General features: G+C 43.0%; 2 protein-coding genes across 5 annotated transcripts in view; one reads left to right on the top strand and one right to left on the bottom strand.

Moving 5' to 3' along the window:
• Positions 1-6,049, bottom strand: part of MORN5 (MORN repeat containing 5) — a 40,804-nt gene extending 34,755 nt beyond the window's left edge. The window contains exons 1-2 of one of the 4 annotated variants that reach the window (XM_031654478.1): positions 5,928-6,011; positions 4,436-4,485 (exon numbers count right to left, since the gene is read on the bottom strand). Coding sequence is in view for 3 of the 4 variants with exons in the window: in XM_031654479.1 (XP_031510339.1) it covers positions 5,928-5,974 (47 nt within the window). In the remaining variant the exon portion in view is untranslated. Of the gene's footprint in view, positions 1-4,435; positions 4,486-5,927 lie in introns of all 4 variants that reach the window. The other 3 variants (XM_031654479.1, XM_021927188.2, XM_017949588.2) reach the window with 3 other exon arrangements.
• An 82-nt stretch (positions 6,050-6,131) lies between these two features.
• NDUFA8 (NADH:ubiquinone oxidoreductase subunit A8) lies at positions 6,132-22,021 on the top strand. The gene is made up of 4 exons (XM_003911283.3): positions 6,132-6,319; positions 13,720-13,883; positions 17,847-18,012; positions 21,701-22,021. The coding sequence occupies exons 1-4, from the start codon at positions 6,269-6,271 to the stop codon at positions 21,836-21,838; spliced, it is 519 nt and encodes a 172-aa protein (XP_003911332.1). The 5' UTR covers positions 6,132-6,268; the 3' UTR covers positions 21,839-22,021.
• Positions 22,022-27,041: the final 5,020 nt, after the last annotated feature.

The following is a 27,041-nucleotide window of genomic DNA, read 5'->3' as shown; positions in this document are numbered from 1 at the left end:
AAAGAGCAGTGAGTGAACAGAGTGGATGACAAAGTTGTTGAGATAACTGAGTGAGATGATGGATGTGAAACTACAGCAGAATGCCCAGCATAGAGCAGGAACTTGAAAACTATTTCACTTTTATTCTAGTGCAAGACATGGGGGGAAGGGAGAACTCCTCTTCTCCTTCCCTCCTCTATGCGTTGCTTGAGCTCACATCTGTCATTTCTAAGCACCATCTTCATATGCAAGTTCTACACCCTTCTCTGAGGTTAGACCCCACCCCTTTTCTTACCTCGAACTGGACATCACTGTTCAGACCTCTCACAGACATCTCCAACTCGCCTAAAACAGAACGCATCTCCTCCTCCCCTAAGCAGCACCTTCTTAGAGTTCTCCGTTTCCATGAATGGTATCAGAATCTTCTGGTTCAAGGCCAGGAGCTGGGCCCTGGGCTGGGGCTGTAAGCCATCTCTGGACAGGACTGGAGCCAATCAGCTGCCAACTCCTGGCAGTAAAATCCCCAAACCTCTCCTACATTTATCTCTTTCCTGCAGCTTCACTGCTTCTGCCTTGGCCCAGGGCTCTGCCGCCTCTTACTGGGACAACTGCAGTGAGCTCTGAGCTGATCTCCCCATCTTTGCTTTTCCTGCTTCCCTCCTCCCTCTCCCTCTCTCTCCTTCTCCTCCTCCTTCTTTTTCTCCTTCCCTCTCTCTCTCTTTCCCTTCCTTTCTCCCTCCTTCTCTTCCATTTAAAAAAATTCATTCAAGGTGAAAAGCCTGACTTCTAAATTCAAAGTAAGTTAAAAAGAAGAAAAAAAAACCACTTTATAGTGAAGATTTCAAATCATAATAAGGATATGATTACCAGATCTCAAATACCTATCAATTAGCTTGGGCATGGTGGCGCATATCTGTGGTCCCAGCTACTGGGGAGGCTGAGGTGGGAGGACTGCTTGAGTCCGGTGGGGTGGACGTTGCAGTGAGCCAAGACTGCACCACTGCACTCCAGCCAGAGCACTCCAGAGTGAGACCCTGTCTCAAAAAAAAAAAAAAACCCAAAAGCTATCATCTCCTTCATTCATTCTGCCAACATTTACTGAGTCCCTACCACACATATGCATTATGAGGAGAGATACAGAGATGAAATAAGTTTTATTTCCTGATGCTTGGCCCTACCAGGATCTATCAGTGGTTCCTCCGCCACCAGAATTGTGCACAGTATTGAAATTTCTTTGCCAGAGCACAGACCTCCTGTCCAGCTTCCCCTCGCATAACTCCTCTGAGCACAACCCATTCTCCTGCCAAACTGAACTGCCAGCTCTACTCCATACGTGCCCTCTGGCTATTGCTCATGCTGTTCCCTCTGCCTAGAAACATTCTTCACCTTGCATCCCCAACCACCTAAATCCTACCCAAACTTCAAGGCCCATTTCAAATATCATCTCTTCCATGAAGCCTTTAAGGATGGCTCCAACTGTATGTGTCCTCTGAAGGGCCCCAGCAGCAGAGCTCTATTGTAGAAAGCACATGGGCAGGCCGGGCGCGGTGGCTCAAGTCTGTAATCCCAGCACTTTGGGAGGCCGAGACAGGCGGATCACGAGGTCAGGAGATCGAGACCATCCTGGCTAACACGGTGAAACCCCGTCTCTACTAAAAAATACAAAAAACTAGCCGGGCGAGGTGGCGGGCACCTGTAGTCCCAGCTACTCGGGAGGCTGAGGCAGGAGAATGGTGTAAACCCAGGAGGCCGAGCTTGCAGCGAGCTGAGATCCAGCCACTGCAGTCCAGCCTGGGCAACAGTGCGAGACTCTGTCTCCAAAAAAAAAAAAAAAAAAAAGAAGGCACATGGGCTTTAGAGTCTGATAGACCTGGGTTTTAATACCTGCTTTGGCCGGGCGCGGTGGCTCAAGCCTGTAATCCCAGCACTGGGAGCTGAGACCGGGCGGATCACTAGGTCAGGATATCGAGACCATCCTGGCTAACACGGTGGAAACCCCGCCTCTACTAAAAAAAAAAATACAAAAACTAGCCGGGCTTTTAGGTGGCGGGCGCCTGTGGTCCCAGCTACTCGGGAGGCTGAGGCAGGAGAATGGCGGAACCCGGGAGGCGGAGCTTGCAATGAGCTGAGATCCGGCCACTGCACTCCAGCCTGGGCGACAGAGCGAGACTCCGTCTCAAAAAAAAAAAAAAAAATACCTGCTTTGCCAAGTGCTAACTGGGTGACTTTGGGCAAGTTATGTAATTACTCCCAGCCTTACTTTTCCCATCTGTAAAACAGGATAATGATATCTATCTCAAAGAGTCCCTGTGAAGAGAAAATGCAGGCAAAGCCACCCAGAGCACAGTAGTTGCTACATAAATGCTATGGGCATCCCTTCCTCCCCCGTGTCTGTAGGTGTCTTCTGGCACTTACCTTGTGGTGCTTTGGAGTGGAGTTATCTAGAACTCAATTGTGCAACTACTCCAAAGAAACCATAATATTGAAGTCAGACAGATCCTACATTAACTTTTTATTTTTTAAATATTCACACGTGGTACAGGGAAATCATGTCTCTTTTAAGATTTTTTAAAAGTAGATTTATTAAAGTGTAATTGACATACAATAAGCCACATATTTAAAGTGTACAATTTGATATGTTTTGACATCACCTGGGAAACCATCATCACAATCAAGACAACATATCTATTCCCCACAAAAGTTTCTTTCCATAACACTTCCTCTTTGCCCCTGCCCACAATCCTCATCTCTAGGTGACTACTGATCTACCTTCTATCACCATAGATTTGCATTTTCTAGAATTTTACATAAATGGAATCATACAGTATCTACTCTTTTTCTGTCTGGCTTGTTTCACTTAATGTAATTTTTTGAGATTCATTCTTGTTGTTCTGTGTACCAGTAGTTCACTCTTTTTTATTGCTGAGTAGTATTCCAATGAATGGATATATCACAGTTAGTTTCTTCATTCCTCTGTTGATGACATTTGGGTTTGTTTCTAGTTTTGGTTGTTATAAATAAGGCTGCTATGAGTACTTGTATACATGTCTTTGTATAGATATACACTTTCATTTCTGGGGTAAATACTTATGAGTGGAATGGCTGTTTAACTTTTTAAGAAACTGCCAAACTTTTCCAAAGCAGTCGTACCATTTGATGTTCCTATCAGCCGTGGAGAGTCTACATAAACTTTTTAAACCAAACGTTAAATATCAACTTCCTACTATATAGAGAAGTTACTATATTCATTTAAACGCCAAGAGGAAAATATCCCCTCCCTAAATTTAAAAAAAAGCTATTGAGTACCTACCGTATGTAAATAACATCCATATATGATCATTACTTTTTTTTTTTTTTTGAGACGGAGTCTCGCGCTGTCGCCCAGGCTGGAGTGCAGTGGCGCGATCTCGGCTCACTGCAAGCTCCGCCTCCCGGGTTCACGCCATTCTCCTGCCTCAGCCTCCTGAGTAGCTGGGACTACAGGCGCCCACCACCGCGCCCGGCTAATTTTTTGTATTTTTAGTAGAGACGGGGTTTCACTGTGGTCTCGATCTCCTGACCTTGTGATCCGCCCGCCTCGGCCTCCCAAAGTGCTGGGATTACAGGCGTGAGCCACCGCGCCCGGCCCGATCATTACTTATTCTTTGGAATACTACTGCTGAATGTGCATTGCTTTCCCATTTTACAGATGAGGAAACTGACGTATGGATGGTTAATTAAGTGTACAACAAGCAAGTGGCAGACTTGAGCCCAGACCTGTCTGATGCTGAAACCTTTTTACCTCTACTATGTTGTCTCTCTCGTTACATGCTGAAATTTGAGACGCCCCAAATAGAACTCTAGTTAACTGTTGTTAAAAATACAAAATCAATACAGAACAACACATGTTCCACTTATGAAAAGAAGTATAACAAGCGAAAAACTGCTGACTTCTTGCTAGTTATGGGAAGTTGGGAAGCCCTGTTCAGGTCTGGAAATCCTTTTCGTGGTTACAGAGGTACCAAACAACCTCAAGCAAAACCCAAATTCCTAGGGACAAAAGCATGGAAATGGCTGACTCGACATACCCAATGAAAATGCACAGAAGGCCAAAGGCAAATGGTTGAAAGCCTTCCTTCTTTTGCCTTGTCTGTGTGTTTCTCTCTCGCACATACACAGCCCATTGAAAATTAATGGAGTTTCTCAACTTGTTGTACCTAAAATGCCCAATACCGCATCTCTATCTGCCAAAATTCTACCACCTTCACTGTAACAAGGCCTTGTGAAAAGTAAGAATGTGGTTTGTACAGAGGATTGGGTTCAAATCCTGACTCCATTACTTCCTAGCTGTGTATCCATAATGGTGGGCAAGTCATTTTGCTTCTCTTAACTTCTGTTCCTTTATTTGCAAGGTCAGCCTGAACTATCTCACTGAGTAGTGAGAGAGGGTACACACCAAGGCATCTCTGCCACTTACCTGCTGAGTAGGATAAGTGTCTCAAGCCCTGTAAAGGTCACCTTTCTTACCTGGAAAGATAATAACATCTTCCTTGAAAGACTGATGTAAGGATTAGAGATAGTATCCCATAGCATTCCTACCACCTTCTCTAGGAATCTACCTCCTATCCCTGCCCAGACCACAGATCCCTCTTTCTTATTAATCCAAAATGGCCTGGAATTCCACCAACTTGTGAATACAGGGCCCCAAGGTGGGAGTGTTTCACAGTCCCCACAACTAGCACTGGTTTGGCAAACCACTTCATATCGTCCAGCCTTGGTTTCCTCAGCTATAAAAACAGAGATTCCACTTTCTTCATCCAGGGTGGCTGGCAAGAAAGAGTGGCCACCTCTGTGTTTCCTCTGCTTCTCTTTACCACAGCTCTTACCACACTGAATCACAGTTATCAGTTATGTCTACTTGTCCCATCATGTTTGAATGAACTTTCTGAGGACAGGGATTGTGCCCAGAGTCAATTCCAGGGCCTGGTACTTGGTAGCCACTCAACATTGTTAAATTGCTGGGCACAGTGGCTCATGCAAGAGGATTACTTGAGCCCAGGAGTACGAGACCAGCTTGGACAACATAGCAAGACGCCATCTCTACAAAAGGCATTGAAAAATTAGCTGGGGTAGTGGTGCACACCCACAGTCCCAGCTACTTGGGAGGCTGAGGCGGGAAGATTGTTTGAGTCTAGGGGGTCGAGGCTGCAGTAAGCAGTGAACAGGCCACTGCACTCCAGCCAGGGCAACAGAGTGAGATCTTGTCTGAAAACAAACAAACAAACAAACAAAAAAACCCCACAAAAACGAGAGAGGGGGGGAGAGAGAGAGAGAGAGAAAGGAAGGAGGGAGGGAGGGAGGGAATGGAGAAAGGAAGGAGGGAGGGAGGGAAGGAGGGAGGGAGGGAAGGAAGGAAGGAAGGAAGGAAGGAAGGGAAGGAAGGAAGGAAAAAAAAACTGTTGAATTGTTTTTTACTACTAGTCCACTACAGTGATTTGTGTATATAATCCTCTATAATAATCTCTAGATTGTGAACTCCTGGAGGGAAGCGACCGTCTCGATTCAGATTAGCCACAGTCTCTCTTCCCCAATCTTCGTGTTTGCTTTCATAGCATTTACCACTATCTGTAATTATTTTATCACTTATTTGTTTATTGGCAATACATCTCCAACTGGATTATAAACTCCATAAGAGCAAGGATCTTGACATTTTAAATATTCTTATTCCTATGTCTAAAACTGGCAGATAGCACACACGCACACACAGTGAATGCACACACACATATAAGTATATATGGAATGAATGCATCTCAGCTTTGCTGCTTATTAGATATGGTCCTTGAGAAAATTACTCTGGCAAGTTTGTGAAAGTGCCTGGCACAAGGTGTTTCGCAGAAGCAAAAAGACAGCTGTCTTTTTCCAGTCACAGCTATTCAAGGTATAGTAAGTGAATCAAATGAGCCCCTTACCTCCCATCTACATATTCCCCGATATATTTGCTCCCTGTGTACTCCATGGAGCCTGTTTTTAGCTTCCAGCTGTTAGGATCCGGAGTCTCAGTGGAGACGGCATCACTATGACAACCTGGAGGGGTGGGCGGAGCCGAATCGAAGCCCCGCCCCCTGGAGGCGGCCAGCTTCTTGGTATTGCGCACGCTCCCTCGCTCGCGGGTGGGCAGAGCAGTGCGCCTGCGTGTTACCGGATGCGCATGCGCAGGCGCCGTGTGGCGCTCAGCGGTCGAAAGGGGAGTTCAAGGAGACGGGGGAGACGCGGTTGAGGGCTCCTCGTCGGGGTCGGGGCTGCAGCCGTCATGCCGGGGATAGTGGAGCTGCCCACTCTAGAAGAGCTGAAAGTAGACGAGGTGAGGCTGTCCGGAGGACAGGCAAGGGAGACATGGGGCTGCGGCTTCTCGGGCCTGGGCCCAGCCCCGCTTAGGCTCTGCGGATCCTGGGCCCCGGGCCCCCCTCCCCAGTCCTCCAACACCTATACAGGTCGACCCGCGGAGGTCCCCTCCGCAGCTTCGGGAGTCGCCTCCCCTCTCTACCCCACCCTGTTGCATCCCGCAATGACTCTAGAATCCTCCCCCTTTCGCCTTCCATGGCAACCTGCTTCTCCTTCCGTGAATAATAGTGATACATTTTATTAAGCACCAACCAGTCATTTTACTTAGCTTATGTCGCTTAATCCTCAAACTTGCATGCGAAGTGAGTATAGGGGCTCAATGTGAACCCTAGGGGCTCACAGTCGAGGGAGACAGTCACTACCTTAAAGTGGTATCACCGGTGCAGAGTGCATAGAGTGGGGCGAGGAGGCCGCGGGAAAACGAGACGATATTGGAGCGTGCATCTACTCGCAGCCATGGGAAGGTGTTTGGTAACAGGACTCACTTAAAGCATTCGTTTATTCAGGAGATATCATTTGAGTAATTAACATGTACACACAATGCTGGAAGAGGTATACTTCCTGCTTTCATGGACTTTCAATCCAGTAGGGAGACAGACACATAAAGAGGCCATCACAGTACAATGTAGTTAGTGCTGTGAGAAGTGAAATAGAAACATACCCTACTAATTATAGCTAACATGATCAAGTCTTTTCTAGATGCCAAGCAGGATGCTAATTACTTTCCGTGCATTAATTCATTGAATCTTCCCAGCAACACTGTAAGGTAGGATATATATATATACACAATGGGTCGTAACATGTTATAAATAAGGAACTAGGCCCCGAGAGTAGAAATGATTTGCCTAAGGTCATGGAGCTTGTAAGTAATAGAGCTGGAAGTGACCCCAGGTCTGATTTTAAAACCAATGCTTTTCCACTGTATTATGGGTGAAAACTCAAAAGAATGAGAAGGCCTAGCAGAATCTGTGTGTTTAGGAAGCCAAGTACTGTTTGATGTGACCCTAGTGGTGGTGGTGGGAAGCAGCAGGTGCTGAGCCTGGAGAGGCAACTTGGGCTGAGATAGGACTTGGAAGCAGCTTCCACAAGGCCAGACCAAACAGTTTGGACTTGATCCCGTAAGGGAGATGGTGGGAAGAGGTGAAAGGTTTTAAAGCACAGGAGTGCCATGGCAGGGCTGAGTAGTAGAACAGGCTATATTAAAGGAGAGGAAGACCAAGACTAGAAATGATGTGCCAGCACTAATATACTATGTTAAGTGTTTTCTTTGTTTGTTGTTGTTGTTTTCGAGACAGAGTCTCGCTCTGTCGCCCAGGCTGGAGTGCAGTGGCGCGATCTTGGCTCATTGCAACCTCTGCCTCCCGGGTTCAAGCGCTTCTGCGCTCAGCCTCCCGAGTAGCTGCGATTACAGGCGCCCGCCACCACACCCGGCTAATTTTTTGTATTTTCAGTAGAGACGGGGTTTCACCGTTTTAGCCAGGATAGTTTCAATCTTCTGACTTAGTGATCTACCCGCCTTGGCCTCCCAAAGTGCTGGGATTACAGGCATGAGCCACCGCGCCTGGCCATATGTTAAGTGTTTTACCTGCAATGCTTCATTTAAACTTAGATGCCTGTGAGAGTGGCAACTGTTATTTTCCTCAGAGGAAGAAATTATTAGCTATGTTCAGGGACTTATATTAAAGTGACATTTACTCTGAGGTGGCAGAGGGGAGCTGCCCTGTGGCCACCAGTCTTTTGTTCCCCCCCACCCCCCATGTAGCTGGGTTAATCTTGAGTTGCTGAATTTCTTGTTGCAGTTTTTATTAGGTTCAACAAACGTCTGAGATTCTATTTCATAGAACTGGTATATCTGAAATACATTTGCCTTTAGGCTTCACACAATTGAATGAACATACAGATAATTACTTAAATAACTAAAATACAAGACAAAGTGTGATTAAATACTATGAAAGGGGGCAGATATGGTTTAGGAAAAGATTTGAAGTTGGATCTAAATTTTAGGCCTACCTGCCGGTCACCCTGATTACTTGATTTTAGCATTTGCAGACATGGTTATTTGTAAGATGAGGTGATCCCAGCTATAAAATTCTCTGAAGCTATAAAGGGAATAGAGAAAGCACTTTTTGGGCATAATGTAAGATGTGGCTAAATGGCATTTGAAGAATGGCACTTATAGGCAGAGATGGAGAGAAGATCCCTCTGAGTGAGGGTAGGGTCTGAGCAAAAGTAAGGAGATGGGAAAATATAGGGAGCCAAACAGGAGTTCAGTGTTCTGAGAGAACAGTAAGTAGTCCCTTTTTGAAATGTTGTGGGTGAGAAGGATGGGAAGATAGTTTGGGTCCAGAAGCCTTTCCATACCCGTTAAGAAGTTTAGGCTTTATTCTGCTATTAAGGCTGAATGAGAGTTTGGTTGCTAATTTAATAGCAGAGTAAAATAAGAATTGTCGTTTAGGGAGATCACTCTAGCAGCTGTGTGAAGAGTGGATTGAAGAAACAAAAAGAAAAGCAGGGAGACTGGTCTCAGTGGTTCTTAAAATTATTGAGAAAGATGTTAATGATCCCAGTGTAATTGGTGTTTACAGAGACTGTACTTTCAGAGAGGAAAGAACAAGTATATCTAGAATTGATCAGACTTAGCAATGGATTTGATATTGGAGGCAGGGAAAGTTGAAGAATCAAAGTCAGATTTGCAACATGGCAATATTTCTGGTGAAGCCAGAAGGAGGAGCAGGTTTGGAGAGCGAGTTAAATACCTTTTGGACCTCATTGGCTTAGGAGTTATGACACATCTCCATTGAAAAAAGCAGTCAGAAGCTTTGGACTGGAAAGTCCTTGGACATATTGACAATTTTGAGTGAAAATAAAAATAGCTAATATTTATGGTGTACTTTCAATGTGATAGGCACTGTTCTTATTTTTATATGTATTAGCTAATTGAATCTTCGTAACAGTTTTATTAAATAAGTACTATTCTCTGTTTTACATAAATTTAGGAAAACTCAAGGTATGGTATAAATAAAGTACTATAAAAAGAGGTACAGACATAGTTTAAGGAGGCAAGGACAGGACTAGAAGTTTGATTGGCTCTAGATGGTGACTTTGTCTCAGTTTCCACACCTGCAGACTGTGTAACCCTGCTGCGCAGTGAGGCTGTTGTGAGAATAAATGAGGAAGGATGTTGAAATTCTGTGTTCTTTGAGACAAAGAGAGCTGAATGAATTTGAGAGGGTATTCACAGTAAACAGCTGTGAAAGGATGTTGTTTCTGTTGGAATTCATCAGTCTTAGTGAAGAAGCAGGTGAGGGGATATGGTGACATCTCAGGCTCATCCACCTCAGTGATGGTGATATCATGGGAAGAAGCCTCATTGGAGGTCACAATCTCAGTGTTCCAGTTTTGGGGTTGCCACCGGGGTTGCCACTGACTCACTGTGTTGTCTCTAGCACATCCCTCTTTTTCATTAATTACAAAACAGACTCAATGTCTTCCTTTATTTTCCTGGGACAGGGATGGTGTTTTATATGCTCAACAACATGAGTATACCTTCGTTTTGATAAGATTTCCACATTTGTAGGGAAATAAATAATGCAGGCAGGCCTTATAGTTTTGGGCCTTTGAATAGATGAATCAGCCAGTTAAAGCTCTTTTAAGGCATATGACAAGTAAATATAACTAACTTAATTATTAAAATATATTAAGCTTTTAAAAAAGTTTGAGTGTTAGTTTTTATTCTCCTAGTTGTTTATAGGTAATAAAACAAGCAAATGTGTGCCAGTTTTCCTAAATAAATTATTTTCAAAACCTTTAATACGAAAACTTTACAGATTTTAAACATAAATTTATTAGAGTCATCATGGCAGATTTCACTTATGTCATAACTTTATTTTTGATAATTGTAACAGTTGCACTATTAATAGACATAGTCATAACTTTATTCTCCTTTCTATAGTGTATAGATTATTACCCTTGTCATCTTTCCTTGCCTTTTATTAATAACCTAGCTGCGTAAAGTGCATAAAAAATAAAATTACAGCTGGGCGCGGTGGCCCATGCCTATAATCCCAGCACTTTGGGAGGCTGAGGTGGGAGGATCACTGAGGTTGGGAGTTTGAGACCAGCCTAACCAACATGGAGGAACGCTGTCTCTACCAAAAATACAGAATTAGCTGGGTTTGGTGGTGCATGCCTGTAATCCCAGCTACTCAGGAAGGCTGAGGCAGGAGAATCACTTGAACCCGGGAGGCGGAGGTTGCGGTGAGCCGAGATTGCGCCACTGCCCTCCAGCCTGGACAAGACCAAAACTCGGTCTCAAAAAAAATAATAATAATAAAATAAAATAAAATTACAGACTGTTCTCACACAAAAAATTTTAATTTTACAAATCAAATTCAGTAGTGTATTAAAGCATAATACACTGTGACAGACTAGATTTTATTCTAGAAATACATTGGATCCGTTTTACAAAATCTGTTAATGCTCTATGTTACATTTATAAATTAATGAAAACGAAGCCTAAAAATTTTAGTCTTTTCTGGTATAGAAAACATGGGTAAAGCAAAACTAATTAGAATTAGAAAGAAGTTTTCTTAACAAGGAATATCCAAACAACTATATTCCAGATACCAACAGCAAATATTATACCAAACCTGCTTTTAATTTTAGAAAAAGGGAAGGTTGTCTGCTGTCATTGCTCTTCATCTGTATTGGCCTGAAGGGGTTGGTCAAAGCAATAAAATAGGAAATGAGAATAAGAAGAAAAAATAAAGTATGAGAAGGGAAAGAGACAGTTTTTATTTGTAAATGGCAGTTTTTCTGTTAATCTTCTTGAGTTTTGTGTCAGAACTAACAAGAGTTCAGTAAGATGGCTGGAGAGAAAATACAGTGTACAAGCAAGCAGTAAACAAGCAGATTTTCAAAAGCAAGCAGTTTGAAAATCTAATAGAAAAACTATCCTATTTAGATAGTATCAAAAGTGCTAAAATACTGAGGAATAAACAAGAAATCTTCAAGGTCCCTATAATGAAGGAAACTGTAATTTTAACCAAAGGACAAGAATGACCTGAATATGAATAAATGGAGAGAAGTACCGTGTTGTGGATGAGAAGGTGTAATTCATGTATTCCTATCTGTTTTCTAATTATTGTATCCCCATTTTCTAGCAAAGAGTGGGTGCTCAACAACTACTTATGCTAGACACTATTTTGGGTGCTTGGTGTGTACCGTAGTGAACATTATATTTAATTACCATATATTAATTTAGGGAGAATTGATATCTTTACAGTAGTGAATCTCTGTTGATAACAAAATCCCTTCCCTTTTGGAGCTTATATTCTAGTCACACACAGACCACTCAGTGGCTCTTAAAATTATTGAGAAAGATGTTGATGACCCCAGCGTGATTGGTGCTTACACAGAGATTGTGCTTACAGAGAGGAAAGAACAAGTATATCTAGAATTGATCATGAGTGCTAAGACCAGACCACATGAGTGACCACTGATGCTAGCTTATATAAGATGATTAGAGAGAGACTCTCTGAGGATGTGAAGTTTGAGCAGGTACCCAGTTTTATAAAAGTGCCCATTGTTCCCTAATTTAATATATAACTAAATTTAATACAGTTTGAATGCAAATTATTGGGGGAAGGTGTTCTTCTGAAAGAATAGCCAGAAAAGTTTTGAAAAGGAAGAATGAAGAGGATGGTTCTCCCAGATAACAAAATGTTCTCTTCAGTGACAGTAATTAAAACATTGTGGTATTGGTATAAGAAAAGGTAGTACAGAAAAGGGACCAGCAGGTCTCTTGCTTAAGCAGTTGTTAGTAGGCCCTGGGCAGTTTACAGTTCTTTCTGTGCTGGCTGTATCTACACTGTGTATCTTCTCAAGAAAATATCACTAAAATGCTATTGAGGGAAACTGGTGTGCATAGTTAAAGGGATAGCAACCTTGGATATGCTCTGATTTTTAAAAAATTTGCAGATTTTAGTACTTTATTATTAGTTACTACTAGATGGACTAGATGGACTATTACTAGATGGACTAGATGCTGTTTGTGATCCCTTCCAGCCTCGTCTTCTGTGACTCTGTAGTCCTCTGGGAGTTTTATTTATCCATTAATTTGATTTAATTTAATTCTTTTTTTTGTTTTGTTTTTTTTGTTTTGTTTTTTTTTTGAGACAGAGTCTTGCTCTGTCACCCAGGCTGGGGTGCAGTGGCCGGATCTCAGCTCACTGCAAGCTCCGCCTCCCGGGTTTAGGCCATTCTCCCTCCTGCTCCCTCAGCCTCCCAAGTGCTGACTACAGGGCGCCGGCCACCCTGCCCGTCTAGTTTTTGTATTTTTTAGTAGAGATAGTTTCACCAGAGCTAGCTACAGGATGGTCTCTCGATCTCCTGACTGGTCCACCCGGGTCTCGCCTCCAAAGTGCTGGGATTACAGGCTTGAGCCACTGCTGGCTCGCCTTTTTGAGACAGAGTCTTACTGTGTCACCCAGGCTGGAGTGTGGTGGCATGATCTTGGCTCACTGCAACCTCTGCCTCCTGGGTTCAAGCAATTCTCATGCCTCAACCTCCCTAGTAGCTGGGATTATAGGTGTATACCACCATGCCCAGATACATCTCTAGTATCTTCACTAGCGATGAGCTTTCACCGTGTTGGCCAGGCTGGTCTTGAGCTCCTGACCTCAAGTGATCTGCCTGCTTTGGCCTCCCAAAGTGCTGGGATTACCTGTATGAGCCACTGTGCCCAGCCTTATATATCTATTAATTTTATTCCAGCAGCAGAAACTCAGTGAAGCTCTCCAGAGTTGGTTCCTCTCCCTACATCCCAGAAGCCTCCATCCTTCTCCACACCCCCTTTCTGTCTACCATACATATCTAAAGATTCTATTAGGGGTGCCATTTCTTCCACTCTAAAATGGGGATAGTAATGGGAATAGTAACCTTTTCATGAGATTATTGTAAAAGTGAAGAAAATAATATATGTGAAAGAGCTTCGTGTTCTCTAAATCACCACAGATTATAAAGAATCGCCGGGTGAGATGGCTCATGCCTGTAATCCCAGCTACTTGGGAGGCTGAGGCAGCAGAATCACTTGAGCCTGGGAGGCCGAAGTTGCAGTGAGCCGACATCGCGCCACTACATTCCAGCCTGGGTGATGGGAGTGACCAAAAAAAAAAAAATGACAAAGTCAGAACAGTGCTACTTTTGGTAGCACTTGGTAAAGTCAGAACAGTGCTACTCTTGGTAAAGTCAGAACAGTGCTACTTTTGTGTTCTCTATTCTGACCCGCATGAGGTTAACTTGAGAAAGTGGTATTCTGGTTCACAGTCTGTGGTCTTTTTCCCATCTTTCCTTTCCTAGGTGAAAGTTAGTTCTGCTGTGCTTAAAGCTGCGGCCCATCACTATGGAGCTCAGTGTGATAAGCCCAACAAGGAGTTTATGCTCTGCCGCTGGGAAGAGAAAGATCCGAGGCGGTGTTTGGAGGAAGGCAAGCTGGTCAACAAGTGTGCTTTGGACTTCTTTAGGTAAAAATCTTCTGGTATCAGTGCCTACTTGGTTGAAACATAAAGGTTTAAATTAGTAAGTGAACAGCCAGCTAATAATGTGGATTTTAGTAGGAAGTACATAGGCTTTGAAATCAGACCAAGGTAAAACATTCAAAGGATGATAATTATTTTTAGTTTTGTTTTTATTATCTGGCAAGTTCTTTAATTTCCATGAATCTCAGTTTCCAAATTGTAAAATAATACCTATCTACGTTTGCTAAGCAAGTGACTGGTGACCATTTTTGCTACAGCAAGGGGAAAGTCTTTTTGCTGTGAAAAATTTGAAAAGGCATGTAAAACAACTTAGCACAGTCCTTTTTAGGCAGGCATTCACTAGGTTGTTGTCATTACTACAGAACACAGGTATGATGGAAAGAAAATTGTATTCAGAGTTAGGTTTTAGGTAGGTCACTGTGCTTGATACTTAAGTTAAAAAAACCTAAACTGTGTAATTGTAGGAAGATGTTTTAACAAGCATATTAGCACTCTATTTAAAAGGAGAGAAAGTCAACTCAAAGGAAATTGGCTCTTGTAACTCTGAAGTCCAGAAATAGGCCTGGCATCAGGCAGGACTAGATTCAAGGGCTTAAATAATTTCACAATTACTTGATGTCTTTTTGCCTCTCCTGTTTTCACAGTCTTTTAGTTCTGGTTTTCTCTGTTTACCTCATTTCAGAAAGGCTGTCACCTTGCTGTACCACAAATGGCCACCAGCCACTCAAGTTGCTATTCTGTTGATACTTGCTTAGCAAACCTAGACAAAGTGTGCCCTTTATCCAGAAGTGAGCAGAAGCTCCTGGACTGAGTCTAATTGTCCTGGCTGGCTGACTTCATATACATATCATTGCATCACTTGTGCTTCAGGAGATAAAAGGCTCTGATTGGTTAGGCCTGAGATGGGGAGTGGACTTAGCTTCATCCAAACCACATTGCTAAGAGACAGGGAGGGGTTGTTTCCAAAGGAAAATTAGAAGGATGTTACAGAAGAATGGGGGAATGACTGCTGACTAGGCAAAAACCACCAATGTCCACAACAGTGACATTAGAGAAAAGAAAAATAGATACCTTAGCACAGTAGCTGCTTTCCTTCTTTCTTGCTTCTGCTGTCTTTGTCCCTATGCAAAGATATTTTTATGGTTATAATCATAGTATGTATACATTGAAAAATTCATTTTTATTTTTCACTTGACATTATTGGAAACATTCTTGAAGTTGCTGTATAGTCTTCATGATCTTTTTTTTTTGAGACGGAGTCTCATTGTGTTGCCCAGGCTGGAGTGCAATGGTGTGATCTTGGCTCACTGCAACCTCTGCCTCCTGGCTTCAAGCGATTCACATGTCTACAGGCCCGCACCACTAAGCCTGGCTAATTTTTTTGTATTTTTGGTAGAGATGGGGTTTCACCATGTTGGCCAGGCTGGTCTCGAACTCCTGACCTCAAGTGATCCGCTCTCCTTGGCCTCCCAGAGTTCTGGGATTACAGGTGTGAGCCACCGCACCTGGCCATGATCATCATTTTTAATGGTTATATATTATTCCATCAGTGGATAAACCAACCATAACATACCTGACCAATTCCTGTTATTGAACATCATTGTTGATTTCAATTTTTGATTATTTTGGATAAATCTGCAGTGATTACCTTTGCGTGTAGATCGTTTTCATTAGTCAATAATTCATCGGCATAAATTTCCTAACAGTGAGGTTATTCTATAAAAGGCTTTGAACATTATTATGGCTCTTGAACTTTATTGCTGTTTTTTTTTGTTTGTTTTTTTTTTTGAGACAGAATGTCGCTCTGTTGCCCAGGCTGGAGTGCAGTGGCGCGGTCTCGGCTCACTGCAAGCTCCGCCTCCCGGGTTCACACCATTCTCCTGCCTCAGCCTCCTTAGTAGCTGGGACTACAGGCGCCTACCAGCACGCCCGGCTAATTTTTTGTATTTTTAGTAGAGACGGGGTTTCACCGTGGTCTCGATCTCCTGACCTCATGATCCGCCTGCCTTGGCCTCCTAAAGTGCTGGGATTACAGGCGTGAGCCACCGTGCCCGGCAATTGCATTTAGTTTTTAAATGTTGGATCAGTTTATGCTGTCCTCAGCGCTGGCTTCTGGTATGCATAATATTTAAATATTTGGGGGGTGCAAATATTTTTGGATGTTTCAATTTGCATTGATTTGATTGCCAGCGAGGTTGAGTGTGTGTGTGTATGTGTGTGTGTGTGTTTATTTAAACAATTTTTCTCTTTTTTTTGAGACAGAGTCTCACTCTGTCACCCAGACTGTAGTGCTGTGGCATGATCTTGGTTTGCTGCAACCTCTGTGTCCTGGGTTCAAGTGATTCTTGTGCCTCAGCCACCCGAGTAGCTGGGATTACAGGTGTGTGCCACCACGCCTGGCTAATTTTTGTATTTTTAGTAGAGATGGGGTTTCGCCATGTTGTCCAGGCTGGTCTTGAACTCCTGGCCTCAAGTGATCCGCCTACCTTGGCTTCCCAAGGTGCTGGGATTACATGCGTGAGCCACCACATCCAGCCTAAACAATTTTTATTTTCTAAGAGAACTTTTGCAAAGCTTTTTTTCCATGGCCCAGTGGTAGTACGTTTTAAGTGGGGAATGTTTGGATTTCACAAATTCCCAAGGTGCCTAACTGCCTCCATAGAGGAATTTCTCACTGCTGAAGTTACTGGTTGTAGGCATTAATAGATAATTGTTAGGTATGGGGAACGGGGTCCAGAACAGGGATCCGTGCTACTAGAGTAGCGGTTTGCAGCCCGTCTGCTGCTGCAGCGTTTTGGAGGAATATAAAACTCCCATTGGAAATGGTTGCTTTCTACCAAAGTGATTCTTGTGTAGAAGTTATGTGGGTGCAGGTTGTGCTTAGAATACCTGGAAGGGAAACCTAAGAAACCAGTGACGTTGGTGGACCTCCAGGAGGGCAGCTGAGTGGCTTATTGGGCAGGAGTGGAAAGCAGATTTGTCACTGTGTACTTCTGTAGGCCATCTCTGAAATCCTTCCTTCCTGATCCATGTTAAACATGATTCATGTGAGAGTGTAGCTAGATTTCTGGAGTATGACAGGTAAGCACTTAAATAATAAAATTATTATTTCATTGGGAGAAAGAGGTGTTCTGAATTTCACTGCCTCAAGTATGGCTTTTACATAAAATGATGGTATTTTATTCTTGCTTGAACATGCATACTAGCAGGGTTGAATGATAAGGGGGATTTTGCAAAAAACTGAAGCTTATTCTTTTTATACACAGAAGTTAAATTTTCTCTAGCCATTTTTGATAGCCACAGAATGAATTATATGCTACCCTGCTTCTTAACAGAGAATACCAAATATAATATAACTTTGTTCTTGATAGCAAGGATTAATATCTATTTTTATTCAATGTGTAAATAGAATGAGGACCTTGAGCTTTTGAGGAGTGGAGTGCAGTTTGTCTTTATACTGAATGATCCCAGGATCTTCTGCTTGTTAGTTTGTGTATTTGCTTTGTATAATTTTGTCTCTTCCTTTGCCATTGTCTGTCACCTCTGACTTCTGTCAGCATGTCCATTATCTAATTATGCCTCCTTCTCTTCTAAATTTGCTAAGCTGATACCCTTTGAGGAATTGGATCTAAAGAAAAGAATAAATAGGCCCCAAGTAAGGAGTTCCTCTCTGAGTAAAATATGCATGCATTAGGCTACACTCTTTTCTTCTTACTACATAAAGAAATTAGGTTTTCTACCTCAGAAATCTTTTTTGTTTACTAACTTGTTCTCAACTGGAGGATCCTGAAGTTGTCTTGTAAGTGAGGTAAGAATATTTACTCATATACCTTTCAAAAAGCAAGGCTATGTATTTGAGATCTGTACCTATTTTCTTCTCACTTTTCTGTTTTTCATTGTTTTACCATTTTTCTGTTTTTCATTGTTTAACCCAGCCTTCTTTTCCAGGCAGATAAAACGTCACTGCGCAGAGCCTTTTACAGAATATTGGACTTGCATTGATTATACTGGCCAGCAGTTATTTCGTCACTGTCGCAAAGAGCAGGCAAAGTTTGACGAGTGTGTGCTGGACAAACTGGGCTGGGTGCGGCCTGACCTGGGAGAACTGTCAAAGGTAAAAAGGCTTCTCCTGGAGGCCTCACTTTCTCACTCAGGGGTGGGATAAAGGCAAGAGGTGGTCAGCAAAGGGTCTCTGTGAATACAGATATGATGTAAGAACTTGCCAGATTTACCAAACATATTAATTAGGCAGTGATTATACATAGTCCAGAAAGGAATTTTTAAAAATAAAAGTATTTCTGGCTGGGCGCAGTGGCTCACACCTGTAATCCCAGCACTTTGGGAGGCCAAGGTGGGTGGGTCACAAGGTCAGGAGATCGAGACCATCCTGGCTAACATGGTGAAACCCTGTTTCTACTAAAAATACAAAAAATTAGCCGGGCGTGGTGGCAAGCGCCTGTAGTCCCAGGTACTTGGGAGGCTGAGGCAGGAGAATGGCGTGAACCCAGGAGGCGGAGCTTGCAGTGAGCCGAGATTGCGCCACTGCACTCCAACCTAGGCAACAGAGGGAGACTCTGTCTTAAAAAAAAAAAAAACAGAAAAAAATAGAAATATTTCTTTAGACCTTCTAGATGTGCAGATTTATTTTTAGTTAATTAGCTAATTAAAGAACAGAAGGGAGTAGAGGAAGCTAAAGTATTAGTGAAACACTGTTAGTTGAAAACATTATGGAGGTTATTGTGGAATTCACTGGGGAAATAGGATCAGGCTTATGCCACATTTTTCAGGAACATATCTAAGATTTTTTTTTAAAACTACATAATTGTAGTTTTAAAAGTGTTTGTCTTTCTCCTGTATTTCCTATCTTAGTTGTGACACCACCATCTGTTGAAACATGAGAGCTAGAAACCTGAATTCTTCATTCCCTACTGTTCTGATTCCATGCAGTCATCTCTTCCTATAGATTAGCATCTCCTGGAATTTTTTTTTAAATCCCTCATTGTTCCTGCTGCTGTTATCTTATTCTTGGACAGGAGTTCTTAACCTGGGGTACATGAATTTCTGGGAGAGAAGGGTGGATCAATGTGGGCTTTAGATGAAGAATTGAGAATAAAATTACACCTCCACAAGAAGAGCGATCTGTGTGGAAAATAAATCTATGTCACTGTGTTTTTAAAAACTGGATGGGACTCTCCATTGCTGGTGAGATAAAGCATCTTCTCTATAACATGGCATGCAGGCCCTTTATGATCTGACCCATCCCTGCTTCTTCAGCCTCAGCTCCATCCATTCCCTCTGGGGCAGCACAGGTAGCAAGGCATGGAGGAAAAATCTCAGGTCTCACTCTGTCTCCTAGGCTGGAATACAGTGGTGCGATCACAGCTCACTGCAGCCTTGACTTCCTGGGTTCGGGTGATTCTCCCACCTCAGCCTCCCGAGTAGCTGGGACTACAGGCGCAGGCCACCATGCCCAGCTAATTTTTGTATTTTAGTAGAGACAGGATTTTGCTGTGTTACCCAATCTGGTCTTGAGATCCTGGGCTCAAGCGATCCTGCCACCTTAGCCCCCGGTCTAGTTCCCATCTCTTTGTGTATAGCATCTGTGAATATAAGCTTGGTGTCATAAATAATAACTTAGCAAACTTTTTGCCTTTTGTATCTGGCATGATTATTTTCAGATACTTTTTGATTTACTGAACATATTGTTTTAAATAGTTGATAATTCTAGGTTGGAAAGTGGTAGAACTTACACATGTAACAAATAAAACTACCTTTTCTCATTTCCGACACTTACGAAAGAAGAAATAACAAGTCATGCTAGTAAGAAAGCATATTGATTCTTGAATCTTTGTATTAACACTTTTTTAAACTCTGTAAGATAAAAAAAAAATTATCTTTACTCTTTTCAAAAGTGTATTTCTCGACCAGGTGCCATGGCTCACACCTGCAATTCTAGCACTTTGGGAGGCTGAGGCAGGAGGATTGCTTGAGCTCACGAGTTCAAGACTAGCCTGGGCAACATTTTTGTTTTTGTTTTTGTTTTTGAAGTGGAGTCTCACGCTGTCACCCAGGCTGGAGTACAGTGCCACAGTCTCTGCTCCCTGCAACCTCTGCCTCCCAGGTTCAAGCAATTCTACCTCAGCCTCTTGAGTAGCTGAGATTACCGGTGCCTGCCACCACGCTCAGCTAATTTTTGTATTTTTAGCAGAGATGGGGTTTCACTATGTTGCCTGGTCTGGTCTTGAACTCTGACGTCAAGTGATCCGCCTGCCTCAGCCTCCCAGAGTGCTGGGATTACAGGCATAAGCCACCGTGCCCAGCCAATTTCATAAATGTCTTTAATTCCTTAAAGGAGCTGCAAATACCAAGAAACCTTTAGTGGATCAGTAGGAACCATCTCTGCTTATGGCAGGACGTTGGGAAAACTTTCAAAAGCAAACAAACAAAACTAGTAGAATTGAAGACTTAGGTTCCAACCTTAGCTCTGACATTACTGTGTATCTTATCTTAGGCATGCCAACCTCCCTGGTCTTCATCTGTGAACTAGAGATAATAATGCCTCATAAAGTGGTTATAATAATTGTGTGATTGTATACCCAAAAACTGTTCCCAATAAAAGGTTTCTGAATTTATACATCTAGGAAGATTAATCTGGTCATCTTATATGAGGTGACTTAAGAGTTCAGACCAGTAGGGGAATAATCAGAAGACTATTGACAGCTGTGGCCTTATGTCTTCTTACTTCTCTGGGCCTATTTATCTTTAAAATGACAGCAGTTTCTGCTGGCTTTCCAGTTGAGATTTTTGTGACCATCAAAGGATACTGTGAGTGTAAAGTATCTCTCTCCCTGTTGCAGTTTAGTACTTCACCACTCTCCTGGCTTATTGGCTCAGCTCCCCGATTTGGGTCTTGACTCTCTCCAGTCTAGCTTTCACACTTTCCAGCCTACAGAGATGGGATTTAGTTACTGCCCTGCTTCAGTGGCACCTGTTAACCATCAGGTTAAAACGCAAACACCTTTGCGTATCATTTAATACCCTTTATCATCTGGCCTGTCCACCACTGTAGTGTGGTATTAAGAAGCACAAGCTTTGGAGTAGGCATATCTGACTTTGTGTACTATTTCTTCCGCTATTAGCTAGGTGGCCTCAGTGAGCCCCTGCAGAATGACCTCATAAGAGTGAAAATGGAATGGAATCATGTGCCAGCATCATTTCTAGCAATAAGTGGTTGGTGAGATGCTTCATCTCCCTCCATTCTTCATGCAGACTTTGCTTCAGCCATTCTGAAGACATGCCTGTCTATCTTCATATGTACTCTTTACTTGGAATGTCTTTTCCTCCCTTGTCTTTCTGACTGGCTCCTGCTCAGACTTTAAGCTAAGTCTTACCTCTTCAAAAATAGTCCAAACCTCCAGCCTTCAGGATGGGTTAGATGTACACAGTCCTTACTCCTATAGCAGGCAGTTCCTGTCTCCATCATTGCCATTAGTCATTGGGGTAATTTGGAAATCTTAGTTGTTATTCCTGGCTTTCTCCCTCACTAGACTGTGATCCCCTTGAGGACAGTACCTTGTTCCCTTCTGTATCCCTAGTTTCTACCACATGGAATGACATAAAGTAGGCTTTCCTGAGTGTTTGTTCAAGGATTAAATAAGTCTGAATGTGATTTGCTGGGGATTTAAGTCGGGGAGCAGTTGTGGCAGCCAGAGCATTGGGGAGACACCAGGAGGTACGTTGATGGTTACAGATTTCTCCACCCTAGCTTTCAACTTTGCTTTTGCCCTCTTCACCCTTCCCAGGTCACCAAAGTGAAAACAGATCGACCTTTACCGGAGAATCCCTATCACTCAAGACCAAGACCGGAGCCCAGCCCTGAGATCAAGGGAGATCTGAAGCCTGCCATACATGGCAGCCACTTTTTTTTCTGGACCAAGTAAAGATGGGTCTGTGGCCCACATTCGGTCATGTGCCCAGACACCGACTGATGAAAACGCCCATGCAATTTGCATCAACTGATAGTGTGTTCTTTCCGGGATCACAAACATTAACAAAAAAGTTAATTTATGTGACTTGGCAGTTATTCTATACCATTTCCTGTCCATTAAAATTTTTAAAGGAAACAGTTGTATTTTATTATGTTTTATGTGACCTTTTGGCCTTTAAAGATGACTTCCCCTTGCTTTTTCTTCTTGTGGTCCTGCCTGTTCCTCTTGCTTTGCTTTAGGCACTCGCTTATGTGGCTGAGAATCCCTGTTAGAACAGGGAGAAGTAGTCATGTGAAGGAAAGGCTTTGTTACTTTAGGCAGCTCCTTGGGGTGTCTGTTCACACATTTTGAAGTCTCGGCTCTCTCCTTACATCCAACATCTTAGGCAAATAGATTTCCCTAAAGGTCATACAAGGGGAGCCTCCAGGATAGAAGTGCAGAAACTTCTTTGAGGCGTGACTCAGGGAATGGGAGGGGCCCCTAGCAGGGTCTCATGCAGTCTTGCTCAAAGTTTCTTGAAGAACCGAACTTCCACCACTTCCCCTTGATATCCCATCCTCAAGCATTATAACCCAGATGTTTTTCCTGATAGACAAGGGAGGTGGAGGCTGAACTTCCAGCTCCAAAGCCAGGAAGTCTGGAGGTCTGAGTGTCAATTCCAACCTTGGGTGTGTTCCTTAACCTCTTGTGAGAGGTTGAGTTTGAGGACAAACTAAAGGGCACATGCTTATCTACCTCCTGGGCAGGTTAAAGCCACAAGTGTTTATAAAGCTCTTTGGTTCAAAGCACTATTATGTCTTTTTCCCCCTTTCATTCAATTCCTTTTTCACTACTAAGCTGTTTCCTCTACATCTGACTGGGTCATTTTATGCCTTCTGGTTATGGCTTTAAATTGCATATGACCCTGCATAAGTCTTCTCAGCTCCCTGGGCCTTGGTTACCTCTTTGCAACACTCTAAAAAGCAAAGCAGTTGGACAGGAGTCTTTGTAAAGACCCTTCCAGCCCTTTCTAGATTTTCTAACTGGAGAGATTGCTGTGAGGCTCTAGACAGATGAGGTGCAGGGTCTGTTGCCTGAAGTGCTAGGACAGTTCAAAGAAAAAGCATTGTGTTATCTGCCATGCCCGCTTCTGTACCTAGTGCTGACCCCACAGCCGGAAGCATTTTGTATGCTTCCAGCAGAACCCCCAACCTGTTCTGCAAAAGTTACTTGCCAACCAACTTTTGCCTCAGTTTCTCTAATGAAAAATAATAGTTTTTTTTTTTTTTTTTTTTTTTTGCATTTTTTTCAATAGCTGAGGCAAAACCCACTAACCTTTTGGTGGCCAAGTAATTGGAAGTCACCTCTGGTGGGTAAGGTATGAGCATGACTGCAGATTGGTGTTTATATGATACTTCAACCCACATGTTGCTTCCTAGGTTCTTTCTGCAAAGGAAGCTGCGCCTTGCATAAATAATAACAAATACTTATTGTGCACTGTGCTAAGCACTTTACGTGTTTCACCTCCTTCAGTGCCCAGAGTCCTTTGAACGAGGTACTATAGGTCATATTCATTTCACAGATGAGGGAAGTTAAAGTTTAGCGAGAGGTTAAGAAACCCCAGTCTCAGATATAAGAAGTGGTAGATACAGGATACAAGTGAAGATTGTCTGGTTCCAATGGCCACACTCCTGTTCTTCAAAGCCATGAGTGGTTCTCAGCCTTGAGTGCACACAGGAGTCACCTGGGAGGCCTTTAAATCCTGATATTTGGATCCCACCCCCAGAGATTCTGTTGTAATTGGTGTGTAGTGTGGTCTGGGCATGGAATCTGAAAGCATTCCCGGCCTATTCTGATGTGAAACCGAGGTGTAGAACCACATACTGATTTTAGACATGAGGAAGCAAGTACAGCAGGCTACCTGCTAGTAAGTGGTAAGTGACTAAGCTGAGATTTAAACCCAGACACATCTTATTCCAAAGCCTGTACTCTCAAAATAAATGGGTGTATATGGAGATCCTAATAAAATGATTTTGATTCAGTAGGTCTGAGGTAGGGCCTGTGCTAACGGCACTGGTCCACAGATCACACGAGTAATGAGGGAATAAACTATACTGTCTTTCTGAGAAGGAGCTATGAGTAATTTACCTGCAGCAGCTTCTAGCACTGTTCACTCCCCAAATGTTCATTCACCTCTTTAGAACCAGAGCAACACATCTTGAACTGTTAATGGTTTCAAATTCAATTCTAGGATGTAACTTTTGCCCAAGTTGGACAGCAGTTCTTGCCTCCCTCCTCCCCACCTTGCTTTGAATTCCTTGAACAAAGAAACTAACTTTTGGCTTTCCTGTACTCTCTCGATGGGATTACACGACATCATAGCCTTCTAGGACAGAAGGCTCTAAGTAATTACATATAAAGTCTCTTACAACAAGTGCCTGTCTCGATTTCAGTAGGTAAAAGGTCACAGAACAATTGGAAAGTAGTTAGTGTGAAGGATTCCTGAACAGGACTTCAAATAATAGAAAATCTTCCTGGTGGTTTGGCTTGAGAATAATGAGATGAATTCCTTATATCCCCAAAGGAAATTTATCTGCCTTCTTTCTTCTGCCAAGCCTGTTCCTGTCTTCCCTATCTATTTGAGTTAATGGTGTCTCCATCCTCCCAGTATCAAGTAACCTGAGATGCATCTTTGACTCTTCCGTTTACTCCAAGTTCCAATCCAACATCAAGTCCTGTTGAGTTTCTTCTGTAATCGCTCACATTTGCTACTTCCTGTTTTATCTCATTGTCACTTTCCTAGGCTGTTTTTGTTCCCCTTGCCTGGATTATTAAAATGGCTTCCTAAGTGGTCTCCCATTGCCATCTCCCGCTCCAGTCCATCCTCAAGTTTGCTCCACGTGCCTGTGGTACTCAGCAGCCTTCAGGGTCTCCCAAATGGCTGTTAACTAAAGTCCAAATCCTTAATCTGGCCCTAGCCTCTGACACTCCATAATCTGGCCCTAACCTAGCCCATTTCCCCATCATTATCTTACTTCTTATTATGTAGCCTACACTCTACAACATGCCATTCACCAAGAATCTTTGGATCTTCACGAATGCCATTCCCTTGCCGGGAAACAGTCCTTCCCCATATCTGCCTCTTGAAAGTCTCCGCATCTCTCAAGGCAAACATGAATGGTGTCTTTCCCAGGAAGTATCGCCTTCCTACAGCCAGAAATTGTCTCTCCTGCCCCTTTGTTCCCCTGACACCATGTAGTACGACGGTTGGGCATGAGGGCTCTGGAGTTGGGCTGTCTGGATTTGAATCCAGGCCCTGGTCATTTAATGGCTGTGTGACCCTAGAGAAGATACTTAACTTTTCTGTACCTTATAGTCCTCATCTGTAAAATAGAAAGGGGAGGAGATGACAATAATAGTACCTGCCTTCTGGGATGGCTATGAGTATATAGTGAGTTACACACACACAAAATGCATAGTAGAGGGCTGATAAATGGTAGCATTGTTATAAGACTGTATTTGAGTAACACCTGTCATGACACTGGCTGTGTCTTACCTCTCCTGTTCTCAGTGCTGCAAGAGTTGGACTTCTATCTTATTTCTATTTCTATATCCTAGTGCCCAGTATATGACAAACACCCAAGAAATGATTAACTGTACACGAAGTTTACCTTTCCAAAGGACTTCCAAACACTTTCTATGATATAAAACCACAAACAACAAATTACTTGTATATAGAAATGCAAGTAACTCTTTGAGGTTAAATTGCCATCTTTGTAGATCTCAAATCCTAGCTGAAATGCTTTGGGTATAATAAAGGATTTTTTTTTTTTTTTATGCCCTGAGATGGATCATGGTGGATCATGGCATATTTGGGCTTTAAAAAGCTGCTTCTCCTATTTAGGAAGTTTCAGTTTGAGGTTGTGATGCCTTTATATATCTTGATTATTTGTGATGTGTGTCACAAGTAATTTAAGTAACATATTGAAATTTGCAAATTTATTGACTTCTAAAAAATAAGAGAGATTCCAGAGACTAGGGAGTAGCTAAGATGTCCTAGGCTTCATGTATGAAAACTGGTAGATCTGGGAAACAAAATGGAAGATTGTCTGTGTGCTTGTCCTTCAAAAGTATTAGAGTCTCAGCACTGGATACACATTGGAATCACCCAAGGGGATTTTGAAATACTGATGTCTGGATCTCATCACCAGAGATTTGGATTTAATTGGTCTAGGGCTGGGCGTGGTGGCTCACACCTGTAATCGTAGCACTTTGGGTGGCCGAGGCAGTCGGATCACCTGAGGTCAGGAGTTCGAGACCAGCCTGGCCAATATGACAACAAAACCCCGTCTCTACTAAAAATACAAAAATTAGCTGGGCATAGTGGTACGCACCTGTAATCCCAGCTACGGGGGAGGCTGAGGCATGACAATCGTTTGAACTTGGGAGGTGGAGGTTGCAGTAAGTTGAGATCGTGCCACTGCACTCCAGCCTGGGTGACAGAGTGAGAATCTGTCTCCAAAGGAAAAAAAAAAAAATTGGTGTGCGGTGTGGCTTGGACATACAGGCATTATAATAAGTACTATCACTCTTGCTCATTCATACTCATAAATACTTTGTTCAGTTGGAGAAAAGGGGGTATAGTTGCAGCTAGAACTCTGGAAACACATTAACTAGTTAATTCATTCAATCAACATTGATTTTGCAGCCTGCCTTTCTAGACATGGGTAGTGAACAAAACAGGGGCCCTGCCCTCATGGAACTTCCATTCCAGTGGTGGAGGCAATAAACAGGCAATCAGAAACAAGATGATTTCAGGTTGCAATAAATCCTGAGAAGGAACCAAACAGGGTTAATATAATAGTGACTAGCTAGGGGGTGAGGGAACGTTTAGGAAGACAGGCCACAGAAGGACTCTCAGAGGAAGTGGGGTTTGAGTTTCCTCCTGGAGTGTGAAAAGAAGTCAGCCAGTGAAAGAGCGGATGGAAGAGTGTCCCAGTCTGCAGGAACAAACCCTTTGGCAGGAGCAAAACCCCAAGGCAGGGCAGGGCTCACTGTGCTTCAGGAACAGAGAGGACACTCGTCTGCCTGGAGTGTGGTTTTGTGTGGAAGAGCCTAATGCAGGTCACAGCCTATCTATAATACTTCCACCTTTATTATCATGGGGACGTTTCCT

This window comes from Papio anubis, chromosome 13 (genome assembly GCF_008728515.1).
Source record: "Papio anubis isolate 15944 chromosome 13, Panubis1.0, whole genome shotgun sequence".
Lineage (NCBI taxonomy): Eukaryota > Metazoa > Chordata > Mammalia > Primates > Cercopithecidae > Papio > Papio anubis.
The sequence above is the reverse complement of the archived record's forward strand: the minus strand, read 5'-3'. Positions and strand labels throughout refer to the sequence as shown.

Bases quoted from the DNA above. Each gene is read 5' to 3' on its own strand.
- NDUFA8 (XM_003911283.3), top strand. From the start codon at position 6,269: ATGCCGGGGATAGTGGAGCTGCCCACTCTAGAAGAGCTGAAAGTAGAC. The intron at 6,320-13,719 runs GTGAGGCTGTCC...TTCCTTTCCTAG, and splicing joins AAGAGCTGAAAGTAGACGAG to GTGAAAGTTAGTTCTGCTGT. The intron at 18,013-21,700 runs GTAAAAAGGCTT...CACCCTTCCCAG, and splicing joins ACCTGGGAGAACTGTCAAAG to GTCACCAAAGTGAAAACAGA.